This window comes from Oreochromis aureus, linkage group 23, assembly GCF_013358895.1.
Source record: "Oreochromis aureus strain Israel breed Guangdong linkage group 23, ZZ_aureus, whole genome shotgun sequence".
Lineage (NCBI taxonomy): Eukaryota > Metazoa > Chordata > Actinopteri > Cichliformes > Cichlidae > Oreochromis > Oreochromis aureus.
The window spans coordinates 32,257,394-32,270,110 of NC_052963.1; the positions used below are offsets into that span (position 1 = coordinate 32,257,394).

At 43.0% G+C, this 12,717-nt stretch overlaps 1 protein-coding gene across 2 annotated transcripts; it reads right to left on the minus strand.

The window, feature by feature from the left end:
* Positions 1-1,072: 1,072 nt before the first annotated feature.
* On the minus strand, positions 1,073-12,636 carry lmo4b (LIM domain only 4b). Of its 2 annotated transcripts, XM_039607565.1 has the most exons (6): positions 12,139-12,636; positions 10,548-10,788; positions 6,071-6,167; positions 4,348-4,357; positions 4,202-4,310; positions 1,073-2,046 (listed from the first exon to the last, which is right to left on the minus strand). In XM_039607565.1, exons 2-5 carry the CDS (start codon positions 10,781-10,783, stop codon positions 4,240-4,242), a joined length of 414 nt encoding a protein of 137 aa, XP_039463499.1. In that variant the 5' UTR covers positions 10,784-10,788; positions 12,139-12,636; the 3' UTR covers positions 1,073-2,046; positions 4,202-4,239. The 2 variants fall into 2 exon arrangements, with proteins under 2 accessions (XP_039463499.1, XP_031586351.1); XM_031730491.2 differs by having other exon boundaries at positions 4,202-4,357; positions 12,139-12,621.
* Positions 12,637-12,717: the final 81 nt, after the last annotated feature.

Below are 12,717 nucleotides of genomic sequence, written 5' to 3' on the forward strand. Positions count from 1 at the left end.
CATTGTCCTGTTTAGTGTATCTGTTATACGCACCAATCAGCCGCAACATTAAAACCAGAGATGAGTAAAGTGTCCTGCTGGGAAACATGGGACCTTGCATTTGTGTTGATGTTATTCTGACTTGTACCACCTCCTGAAACACCACCGCAGACCAAGCACTCCTGTCCGTTGCACCCCCATCCCGAGGCCCCACAGGACCCAAAGGATTTCCTGTTAGTTCCATTAAAGCATTTTGTTGTGATGTTCAAGGTGACAGGTGTGTATTTGTTGTTTGGTTTTTTTAATACTTCTTTTTGTTCGGGTTTGCACATCAGAGTCGGAGTACATACTTGGCTAGACTTCGATCAGCATGTTCAGAACCGGGACTCTGAAAGTGAAGCATTGCTAACAATCGCTATGTTTAGGTTGCGCTTTAGAAGGTCGAGAACAAATCCACTCCGCATGATTTTCATGCCATTGAAATTCCAATTTAAAACACAAGAGTCTGTTTACTCTTTGGGTCCATTTCCTTTCCTGTTCGAGCTGATTTTTTTTGCATCAAAGCCTCCTTCTGGAGAAGAGCAGCATTGTTTCAGCGGCAGCAGCGAACTCATGCGAGGCCGCAGACTCCACAGATAAGCGCATCAGCCATTACCGGGTCCCTCCTTCAGACCTATTAGGTCTTGCAAGGACTTCAAACACCAATTTGTTCTGCAAATAGCCCATTCAATTTGTGCCTGCCAGAAAGAGACACCTCTCTCCCTCTCTGCAGTAATTGAATCTTCAAAGGGACATTTTCCTCCATTTCTGTCAGGTATTAGAGTGATGAATAGCAAACGGTCATCCGAACAGAAAAGAGAGGATACATGTTTATCCATTTTCAGTTAGACGCTCATCATGCGCCTTGATGATTGCGAGGCTGGGAATTGAATGGCAGCGCTGCAGGATGTTCAATAGAGGATTTTCAGCCTTGCTGATATCGGGCTTTTGCCCACTTGAATAGACAAAATTATCCAGGTACTCATTACAACATCTAAAAACCCAAGTTTAGCTAATTAGAGACACTGAAGCTTTACAATGAATTTAAGGAGGCTTTTAAATCTTCAATATTTTTATTACTTAAATACACCATACTGGAGCAAATGTCTCGGAAAATATCACAAATAAATTTCTCTTTCATTCAGCATTTATATGTTGGTGATGATCTCTACATTACTGACTATGAGCAAATTTCTTCAGCTTGCCATGAGTTTCAAAGGGAGGAGCTGAGTGCGGAGGGGTCAGATGTACTGTAGCCACGCCTGGACAACGACATTTACATGCATACTGTACATACATGGTAGTTTTACAAATACACCAAGAGAGTGTTCATGATTTGTTTTCCACAAAATGCCACAGATTTTTTTTAAACCCCATCTTAATATATAGATATATACCACCAAAAAGAAAGAAAGAAAACCAAAAACCAGAAAACACATTCCCCTTTGACAACACTTAAAATATAGAAAGTGGAAACACCATGTTGCTGGGAAATGAGGATAGAAAAGGAGGAGAGGAAAAATGAAAAAGTCCTGGTTTTCCCCCAAAATGTCTTTAAACAAATGTGCAGAGTTGAAAAGCCTGCGCCTTTTAAACCTCATTAGTCTCGTTCCTTCTCTTCAGTCACAACATAGTCTCGTCACGTTGTTTAATTTTCTCCTCCCGTAGAGTCCTCTAGGATTCGGATCGGTCTCCCCCTTTTTCCCCCCCTTTCTTTTTTTCCCCCCTTTAAATCGTCCCAAGGTCACAGAGTCCGCAGTGTCCCGATTCAGGTGTAGTAAGTGCAAGTATCCACCCAAGATTGGGGAAAAGCCAAGGTTTGAAGGCTGAGCGCTGGGTATGAGTTGCAGAAATAAAAAGTCAGGTTACTGGTTGAGATGTGAGGAGGATTCCTTTAGGACAAAAGGGCCTGGGGGCACAGCTAAAAAGGCCGGGGTGCTGCTGATCCACACTGTCTCGGGTGTCAATGGGTAAGGGTTAAAATGAAGGCACACATCCTGCTTCCTGCACGGCTCCCGCCTAACACACCTGAAAGGAGAGGGCGATAAAAATTTTTAAAAAGGGAAAAGTTTAAATGAGAACAGACATCAAGCCGTCATTAAGAGCATCAGTTCACAAAATGTCATAAATGTTTCACCCCTTGATAAATAAACTTTCCACCAGCTCCAGTGTTTAATTTATTGATCAGCCAGCCTTTGAAAACCATCTGGTGTCCCATTTACTTTGCATTAACTAAAAGTGCATTCATGAAGCGATTCTCTTTGGTATAATTAGAACCACGCTCCGACATAACTGCAGGAGGTGTTCAGTCCTTTGAAACAGAAAAATGCAGGGGAGGAAAGACAATTATCTGTCTGGGTACCAGCAGCATTCAACTTTTTCATCTTTCTTGTTTTTTTCCTCCGTGATTCGAAGGGGCGATTTACTTTTCCCTTCATCCCTCAAATCACTAGGAGGGCTTCAATCTATTAGTAATTGCAAACTCCTACTTGGGGGCTAATTAAAGTGACTGACGCTGGGAGGGTCCCTCTCCCCTGGGTCAAAGCAGCTCTGTATGAGAGCGGTAATTTGTCTGTTCTGAACAAAGAGATTAGGAAGAAGCTGGGAAGAAAGCTTAATAAATGAGCATCACATGTCCTACGCCATGATCGTGAACAACACCAATTATGTCACAGCGAAATCGCACATAATCAAAACAACGGTCAGAAGATAACCCTGTGACTGCTTCATTTTCTCCTCTGCTAAACCAGCTTCTATATTCAGGCCGATACACTGGAGCCGTATTGATTCGGGGGGCTGTTATCCTGCTGTAAGCCTCTGCTGTTTGAGGCCGTCGAAATTCTGTTCGAGCAAAAGAAATACAGTGTGATAAAGTGCTCGAGCGGCAGAATAATTCGCCTTATTTCACTCGCGCAGATAACAAAAGCATCCAGAGACTGTTCCCACTGAGCGATGAGTCTCTGTTTATTTAATAATTCGCTCTCTGCTATAATTAAAGCACCAGGGCCAATATTCAGATTGCATTTTAGCATCAATAATTCAGCAGTTTTCACTACAATTGATGTTAGTGCATAAATAAACAATGAGGCCTCATATTTACTACACCAGCCATGCTGCAAGAGACACTGGGGGTGGGAGCAAGGACTTAAACAGACATTTAAAATTAAGCTAGATAATGCAACGGCTTTCAATTTAAATGTGAGGAGCTCTTAGAGCTCCAAGAGCTGATTTGTAAAAGTGACAAGCCCTTAAAAGGCCTGTGACGTAAGGGGAGGAGGGATGTGGGGGGGCTTAATGGAGTTCTACCTCTCCTCTACTCACAGAACCACTCAAGGTGAAATGCATGCTCCCAACAATATAATTCCTCTTTCAGTCAGACTCTGACACACTCCAAACACCTCCCATATCTCTCAGTGTGCTCTGTGTGCAGACAAGGTATCAATAAAGCTGCTTGTTGTGAGGCAAAAATGATTAGATCTGCTGCAGGCACAATGAAGCTATCCTGAAGAATGAAGTTATCCTTCGTATATGATTAGGCCTTCTGTTTTGCTTTCACTGGAGGCATCGAGATCAAATCAGGGAAAGCCATGATGACAGCTTTCATGATATACATGCTGCTGCAGCTTGCCGTCTGTGTTCGCTTCTCGCCCCCACTCGGATGCACATTTTTGGCCTCGGAGTAATAACTTAACCCAGGTGATCCCAGGCGTGTTGATAGAAAAGTCAAATTCTGTTTTAAACACTCCGTATTAATGGCAAAAGTGGATGTCTGGCTCAGAACGGCAAAATAAATTCACAATGAGTCAAATATGTGTCTGCTGGTAACAAAGTGTGAGGGCAGCGGTACACAAAAACATCATTTTCGCATGCTTTGTGCTGACAGTTAATACAGATTTTCTAAGTTCATGTCCTCCAACAAGAATGATGGAAAAATCCATTGGCTGTCTAAAAATAAAATTCATCTCTGCTCTGTAAGATTTAATATCGGCTGCATGCCTTGCAGTGAAGTCGAATCGACGACATCAATATAAACAGAGTGAAAAATGTTGCCGTGAAAATTACAGATGTTTTTCTTTTCCTGCTAATGACTCCGGCTGACTGATGACTTTTGCTGCTTGTCTTGTACTTTGAAATGAGACCACAAAGAACCGCGGGGCTCCCTCCGCCATCACGGGGGTCTTACCTTCTGGTCGGGCAGCAGCGGGTTCGTCTGCAGTGAACTCAAATGGCCGTTGATGAGCGCTGTGGGTCTGTCGTGTTCGCAGAACAGGCTGCCGTTGATGTAGTGGAACCGGTCCCCGGGGACGAGCCGGTTCCGACAGGTGGAACATGTGAAACACTGTAAACAAAGACAGAACCGATCTTAAAGGTCTTACAGGTCCTTCCCTGTGGTGTGCTTACATTGAATTTGTAAAGGAAGCTGAGCATAAAAATGTTGCTTAAGCAGGTTCCGAGAATCTTATTTGTGACTTGAGTGCCTGTGATCTGTAAATCTCAATTTCAATTAAAGGATCCTGCCTTTAAATTCCTCCTTAAATAAAGCCAGCGCACATTAAGGTTTAGTGTTAGTGGAAGACACAACCATCATTCGGTTTCTAAATAGCGTCCCTGTTCTCAGTAATGTTATCAAATAACTAAAAAACAGACTTTTTACATTTTAACACACTAGAACACCACGTCACATCTGTAAATTCAAAGAGCTTGCATCTGGCATTTATTTCCTTACATCTGTCAGGGAGAAATCTTGTCACGTTGTTGATAGATAGCATGCAAAATTCAGCCTTGGATACATACATGTGTAAATTGCAGTACTCCTATTTAACCACTAGGGAAATCACGTCATGTCAAAGTTTCATAGCCAAGTATTTCTTTGTTTCTGTTGCAAGCAGCAACACCTGAGCCATAATGCTGAAGCGCCAAAAAAGGTCAGATCCTGTAGCGTCCACTTTATGCTGCTCCACAAACAAGTCACCCCCGTGTTAACACGTCCAGCTTTACAGCTTTAAAAATGCATGGTACAAAAATCGGTTTTTCTCTTAATGAACGCTCTTCTCCTCCAACTGTACAGTGTGATTTAGAATTCTGTTGACTATCTGTTAAAGCTTAACAGACACATTCACGCAGTTTACGAACCACAGCTAACCATCATTAACCAATAAATCAGTATGCCCTCATCTCGGCTAAACATAGTAACTTTAAATTTGAAACAACCAATATCGCTGTTTTTAAGCACTGAGGCTTCAAAACCAATGACTAACAACAGGGCAGCTACATCAATTCTTCATACACAATCTATAGTTTTTGTAGAGACTTTGAGGCTTCAACCAAATATCTACACAAAATATTAATGTTTTCTCATAGCTAAGATCAAAACTGATCCTGGGTCTGTTTCATAAGTCTTCAAACATGCGCTCACATCATTTTTCATCACAACATTTTAATACAGTGAGGCTATAAAATCTCCTTTTTTGTGAAATAATATCAAAATGCAAAATGGATAACATTACTCAAGAAGCTGAAAAATTTAATTATTAAATATAAGAACAGATGGTGATTAAATGATTAATCCACTTATTGTTTTAGCGCTCCAGCAGTTGGATTTTACACCAATTTGAATTCAAACTAAAGTTTTTGCTTTAATACTTTTTTGGATCTCCTGTTAATCATATCTCATTAGCCCTGCTCCGTACAGACAGTAGTCGCTATTGACCACAACAGAGACATCTTAAGCCAAGCACACAACATAATTAGTGTAAAATTAATTCAATATGATGCTGATATGTGTGTGCTTCAAAGAGCTAATTCCGATACTAAGGAAAACACTGTTATACACAAAACTGAAAACTAGGACTGTGCTGATGTATCAAAATGCTCAAATATGAAGCTACAAATGAAAAAAATGAAAAAAATACTCCAAAAAATGTTATTTGAAACATCGGCATAGGCCCAGGATTTCATAATCGATGCATCGCTGCTAAAAACAAAATAAAGGCTTTAAACTGTGCAGCACTCCAACTTTATCAAGTTCAAAACTCCAGAGAGGAAACTTTACCTTGAGATGGTACACATTGCCCTGTGCCCTCATCACCAGTTCACTGGCTGGAATAGACTGACCACAGGCGCTGCAAGCTCCGCTGTTCCCAAATAATCTGAGGGGGGGAAGAAAGGGACGAAGAAGAAGGTGTGTTACTGTGGAGCTGCTGTATGCATCTGCACAGATTTAGCCTTGTGTAATGGACTGTCCACACTTTTCCCTGCCGAGTGTGTGACTGAATGAAAAGTGTATCCGGCGCTAAGTTTCCCCCCAACTCCATTTCTGCCTCGAAGGGAAAACATACAGCAGAAGAAATAGAAAATCATCACAGTATCAACAGGAAAAATGAATCCTACACGACTCTGCCCTCCACAAGCATCTAGCACTGAAACTGCATATTACTTTGGCTGCACATTTTTTGCAGCCTAATAATAACGTGGAACATAAGCAATAAGGACCTAAGAGGATTTGATTGTACATCCAGGCGGAGACGTAGTGCTTTTGCCATTAGGACTCCTGTGAATGCTCCGTCAGTGCCGTGTTTCCATTAGAAACCCCGTAGCTACTCGGGTTGATATATAATGTGCATGGGTTAACCTTTTCAATCATGGTGTCAACACTTTAGATTTGCTTCTGCTCATCTCTTTCGTCCCTAACCTTCTCTCTCTCCCTCTCTCTCTCTGCCTCTTGATAATGAAATGCTTGCTCCAGCTTCCCTTCTATCTTCCTTCTGAGTCCACAATTTAGATTACTTCATCTCGGTGAGCAGCAAACTGAATGAAATTTCGATTTGAGCAGAAAGTAATTTACTGGGATCTGGACCCATTTGTCATCATATCTCACCGGGTGTTTGCTCTATCACTGCACTTTTCCTAAGCAATCAAATAAGACCACGGCATCTGACATGCTCCGGAGAGAAGGAGAGAGAGGGAGAGAGAGGGATGGAGACAGAAAAGGATAGGGGGGAGTGGTTAACACTGGTGTGCGTGCATCAGATAAAGTTGTTTGGTTTGGGAAAAAAAAATTAACAAGAGAAAGAAAGAACAACAAGATCAAAGTGTCTTTTTTCTGCGCAGACCTTCTTGAAGACATTTTTTATGAAATGTATTTAACAAAGATGGAATAAATGCCTCTACCATCCCAACCATAACCCGAGCAGTTGTTAGATAAACTGACAAACAAACAAGCCAGAGCTCTTTGCAAAGGGACACAGAAATGGCTTTCAATAAGGCAGCTTAGGCTGAAGCAAATTTTGTCTTGGCATCATTTGGAATGGCTCCATCAAAACTCAATTTCAGAAACTAATTAACTGGAGACCGTCGTCACAACACTGCCAATTCTCTGCTCTCGCTGGGACAAACATGACAGTGGAAATGAACATATATGCCTTGCTTTAAGACTCTTGTGCTCTGCTGCGATGTGTGTGTGTGTGTGTGGAGAAGCAAAACTACACTTTCCCCACAAGATGTTTCTGCATATCAAAGCCGGCTCATTCCGAAATTCAAACTTCGCTCAAATTGAAAACATGTTCCTCGTGCTCTTGTTGAATGTGTTGCTCGAGGAGTTTCCTCCTGTGCGAAAGCTTTTGAGAGGTGTGGAAACAAAGGACAAAAGGAGTTTTCACCGCAGCCTTTTTACATTTGGGCGCAGTGTGAAACTCGTACTGGGTTAATTATTTTACCAGGGGATAGCTCTTGATAGTATTTGATTTAGGAGCCAAAGCCTTTAGGTGCTCAATTAAGTTGCTGCATCGGTTTAGAGTTGGGCTCTAATGGCCTCTTCTGCCAGTGAACTACAGCGCTGAGGTGAAGCCAACACCCCAGGTCAGTATAATTAAGGCCAAGGGACTCTTAATTGCAATGACACATCTGGTTTCTGCTTTTTGCCCCTCAAAAAAAAAAAATCAGTTACTCACTACGTTTCTCTGGGATGGCTTTATCTTGATTTATCTGTCGTCTTCCACCCTTGTGAATCTGTCTTAGATTAAATTAAATAACAAACAAAAAAAAAAAAAAAAAAAAAAACACATTTGGACCTGTCTGTTGCCTATACAGGCAATGACTATTGGATTTCATTTCAGCGCTGACTGCCGGGTGAAATATAGCATAGCTTGCTGCGAGGCTGTCTGGTAAATGCAGACCTCATTCACCAAGGCCTTTGAGTAGGGTAAAATTACCCCACAACAATGATTTCTGCAACACAGTCCATTAAAAATGCCTCTCTACATCAGCAGCCAAAGCACCTTAAAAGCACTAGGCCATATTGATACTGAAGCGGGGCTTTGCATAATGGCAAGAGCTGCATTAGAGAAAAGGGTGGAGGGGGTGGGGGGTGGGGGGGTAGGACAGGGCGGGGTGGGGAGATTGCGAGGATGAGGGAGGGTTCGCGTGAATCTGTGATGTGCATGTGTTTCAGGAGGAGGGGGTGGGGGTGTGTAGGGCTGGAGTCGGAGGCTGGGTGGTGCTGGCGGTGGGGGATCAGCCAAATTACACTTGGTTAATTCAGAGTAACAGATCTGGCCCCAAGTGAATTGAAGGCCTTGAATTAATTCTGTTATGACAAATCAAGATAAACGTTTCCCCTAAATTGCATGCGATTTAATTAATTTCTGAGATCCAGTTTTTTTTTCCTCCCCTGGCCTAATAGTTCACATTCTCTTGTGCTGTCATAGTGCTTGAGTGGGCAGACTTCAAAGTGATATTAAATAACCAACTATTAGATTTACCTCACACGTTCTATTGGAAAAGTGCCATTTAATTACCTAGGCTTATTCAATTAAGGGGACAGCATTCTCCCTGAATCCAGCAGCCACAAGTAAATTAATTCTCCCTCTACTAGCAGCCCACAGAAATAATATCACCTCCAGCTTAAAACAACATGATCCCTACAGCAAACACAACTTTGGCTTTAAGTTAAAGCTTTTGGGGACAAGCGCTGCATGAAAAACAGGGGATGGGTTATCATCCCAGGCCAGGCATACGACTCAACTCCCGATCAGTCAGATGAGCATTATTAAATCAGCTGTATGGATATAAAGCTGAAGCTGCAGCTGAGGACGTATGTTGAGCTGTTTAGCACTCTATTACAAATATGAATCTGCCCCTTTAAGATGAAGAGGGGGGAAAAAAAACAGCAGCAAATGGCCTTCACAATAATCCCTCTTCTCTATCTGTCTTTCTCTCTTGCTCTCTCTCAAAAGCCAATTTGGTTAATTAAATGTTTTGTTTGCAGTGTGGCTCTCATTCATTTCGGACACGTCATTGGGAGCGGATACAAGCCAGGGACCAGATCTCATTAGATAAAACCCATCAGGACTAAAGGAAATGGAGGGGGACTATAATTAAAGCATTTAATTGTGTAGACTCACTGTCAGATGTTTTTTTCCTACCCCGCTCCTGTCTTTATCTCCACAGAGATCTCATGGTTCCATAATGTGCGTTTTAGCTCTTCCACCAAGCATGCTCTCATTACAAGTGGAAAGGTGTATCCACATTTTCCCCCCTTCCAATTTTAATTACGTTATAGTCCCATTATGAATGAAGTACCCCATTGACTTCCCCATCCTTTTTATGAGGTGGGTGTGAGAGCGCACAGGCGCACTTTAGATTTTGAATTATCCGTGCAGATTTGATAGCAGCGTTGTATGTTCACTGGAGTGCGGTTCCATCCATTAGAATATGAGCATGCATTTCTATGATATAACAATAAAAACGGAATCTCTGACTGTCTTGCATGAATAGAAACTCAAGTTTAAATGGCTAATTGATTGGCTTAAAAATCAATACCAGTCTAGCACATGAGGGTGAGTCAAGGATGCATGTGAACTTTCAGTAAACTGCACCTTCTCTCGTCACTTAAGACTGCTCAACATGACCAGAATGAGTGTCATCAACAAGCTCTGGTTGGGTGTCTGGCACACCTACTTGAATATTTAAAAAGGCTCTCTTTGCTAATTAAATGATCCTTTTTCCACTGTATTAAAAAAATAGAATAAAACAGCCTTCGCTGAACACAGATCCTGTTTGTCTCTTGCAGAGCTAACTCAAGTCATTTAGGACCAGTTTTCTGTTCTTTTGTTGACTGTAAAACAGGACAGACCGCGTTATGACCTGCAGAGGCTCTCTCCTTTTGCTTTGTGCTCTGTCAACATGGCGCCACGTTTGGCATCTTTCAGGGCAGGCCAAAGAGCCTTCAACCAGGACGCCTTAATGAGCACTGATGACGTTAGTACAATTTGAGACACATGTCGTGCAGAAATGCACCAAACTTTGTGGACGGTTGCATGACCATGACAGATCTACATCAGCTTAGTCCTGCTTTTAACTTGATTTAATATCACAGCTTAATATAATCCAGAAGAAAAGTTCTACGGGCTATGAGAAGCACAGTTTTTCCTTTTAAATTCATGCAAGATGTTTAAACGATCTGACTTGCTCAGTAAGGCTGCAACAGCAAAATACGGAAAACTGAACACACAACCTGGTGATTTCCTCACCTGATGTAGTCGTTTCTACAGAGGATCATGCCACTTTTTGTGTAGCACGATGTGCCGATCTCACCCAGCTGGGCCTGGCAGCAGGAGCACTTGAGGCATCGGCTGTGCCAGTAGCTGTCCATGGTGTAAAGGAGGAAACGGTCCGCAATTTTGCCCCCGCAGCCGGCGCACCGCTTCCAGGACAGAGAACCTGTGCCCACCGGTGGTGGCTGGCTGCTGCCTCCGGGATTCACCATCGTACCTGAGAACACACAGAAGAAACCATGACAGGTTGCTGTTCAGACTTCTTTTTTTTCCTTTTACACTTAAGGACTGCTTAAGTGCACACAAGGGTCAGGACTTACACAGCTATGAGTTGACACATTTGTCATAACTGATCAGTTATCAGCTGTTTGAACATACTGTTGTATCTGCAGCTGCGAAGCCCGATCTCTGCTACAAGACAACCACGAGTCACTTAGTGAATTAATCTGCCCTTGATCTCTACGCTGTTGCTTCATCAGACCTCTTGTGATGAATGTCTATTCACTGATAACACTGTGGGGCCAGAGGAACAATTACACAGCACAGGCCTTTGTTGAGCTGTCCTAAGAATTTCTAAATGGCGCACAATTCTTCACTCTGCAAAGAGGTGATGTCCACAGCAAAACTCAAGGGAGTGAGTAAAGAGAGGCTGATGTTTGGCACATTAGTTGTGATGCTGCATGAGCCTTTGACCTCAGCCAAGTATATGATCACGCATCTACACCACAGCCCTGATACAGCGATGTGCACACGCTGTAATGATGTTAAATGTTCTAATCTACTGAAATGCAGGCATTTGTTTCACCCACCAAATTAATGTGGGCTCTTTCAAATGTAATCCTCTCCAATTTGGTCAGGCAGCCTCGCCTGGATAAAGCCAAATCTTTGTTGAAAGACAGGTAGGCTAATTAGAGTTAGGAAGAGGGAGGGTGGGGGGTGCACAGAGAAAAGCATTCAGTAAGCCCATTAGCGATGGCTCTTAGGGACAAACCACAGCGTACCTTAGTGCTGATTAAATCTAAAAGGAGATGAATCAAAAAAGCCGACCTGAAAGTGACTCCCGGATAAACAAGACGGGGCCATCATCAAGTTTCATTCAGAGGAGTTTCCTTTTTTTTCCGCTGAGGGATGGAGGGGACGGGGAGGGGAAGAGGAGGGGGGTGGCTTTTAACTTAAATGGGCTAACTCAAGTAATTACACGGGCAAGCAATTTGGAGACCAAGTCATGGAAATAGAAGAGGCAGGGAGAGAGACGGAGGGGGGAACATATCAGACAGCCATGTGCTAAAAGCTTCTGTCCGCTGCCTGATTTTGTTTTTGAAATAGAAAATAAAAGAAATGCAGCTTCACATCTCAATTACTACGAGCTAAGTGCTTTAAAAAAAAGACCAGTGTAATGTCGGCTGTCACATCTGAGCGCAGGCATTCTTAAAATAGACACGGGAGGACTCAAAACCGACTGTTTCCACTCTGAAAACTACGGACAATTACAGGTAGCATATATACATATAAAAATATATATACAGCGCAAACACACAGAACAGCTGTACCAGCGGCAAACACCCACCTCGTTTGTCTCCTTTCAGGGTAATGGCTGTAAAGTTGATGGCTTGAATGGCAGGTAGGCGAACAGGTAGGCTACAACAACAGTACCCCAAAAAAGTACAGGTAGAAAGCGGACGCACCACCGCGCGCGGTCGTCGGCCTCCAGCTCCGCGCGGCAGCGAAACCCTCGAGCTCGGCTCTTCAGCAAGCAAATGGAGTTATCAGATAGTATTTCCACTGGATGCTTCCCGTTTAACTGCTGCTGCCGCTTTTAGTGCTTTTTTTCTCGCTGGAACAAAAACGAGTCCATCACAAGCCGTAATTACAGGTCTGCGCATGCCGTTGAGTCCACAGAGCTGGAGAAGAGGGAGGGAGGAAAAACAGAAACACGGAGGCAGGCAGAGAAGCTGTAATTGACTGTCCTCTGCTCTGGTCTCTGGGTCCCGTTAGCTGCTTGTTCTACATGTGTTGCTGACAGGAAGAAACCTCCAGTAAAAAAGCCCCTTCAGCCGCGTGACGAAAGGGCCTCGGCAGCCAATCAGCGCGCGGTCCATTTAGGAGGAATAACAATTCTGGCCAATCAGAGGGAGGCGAGACTGAC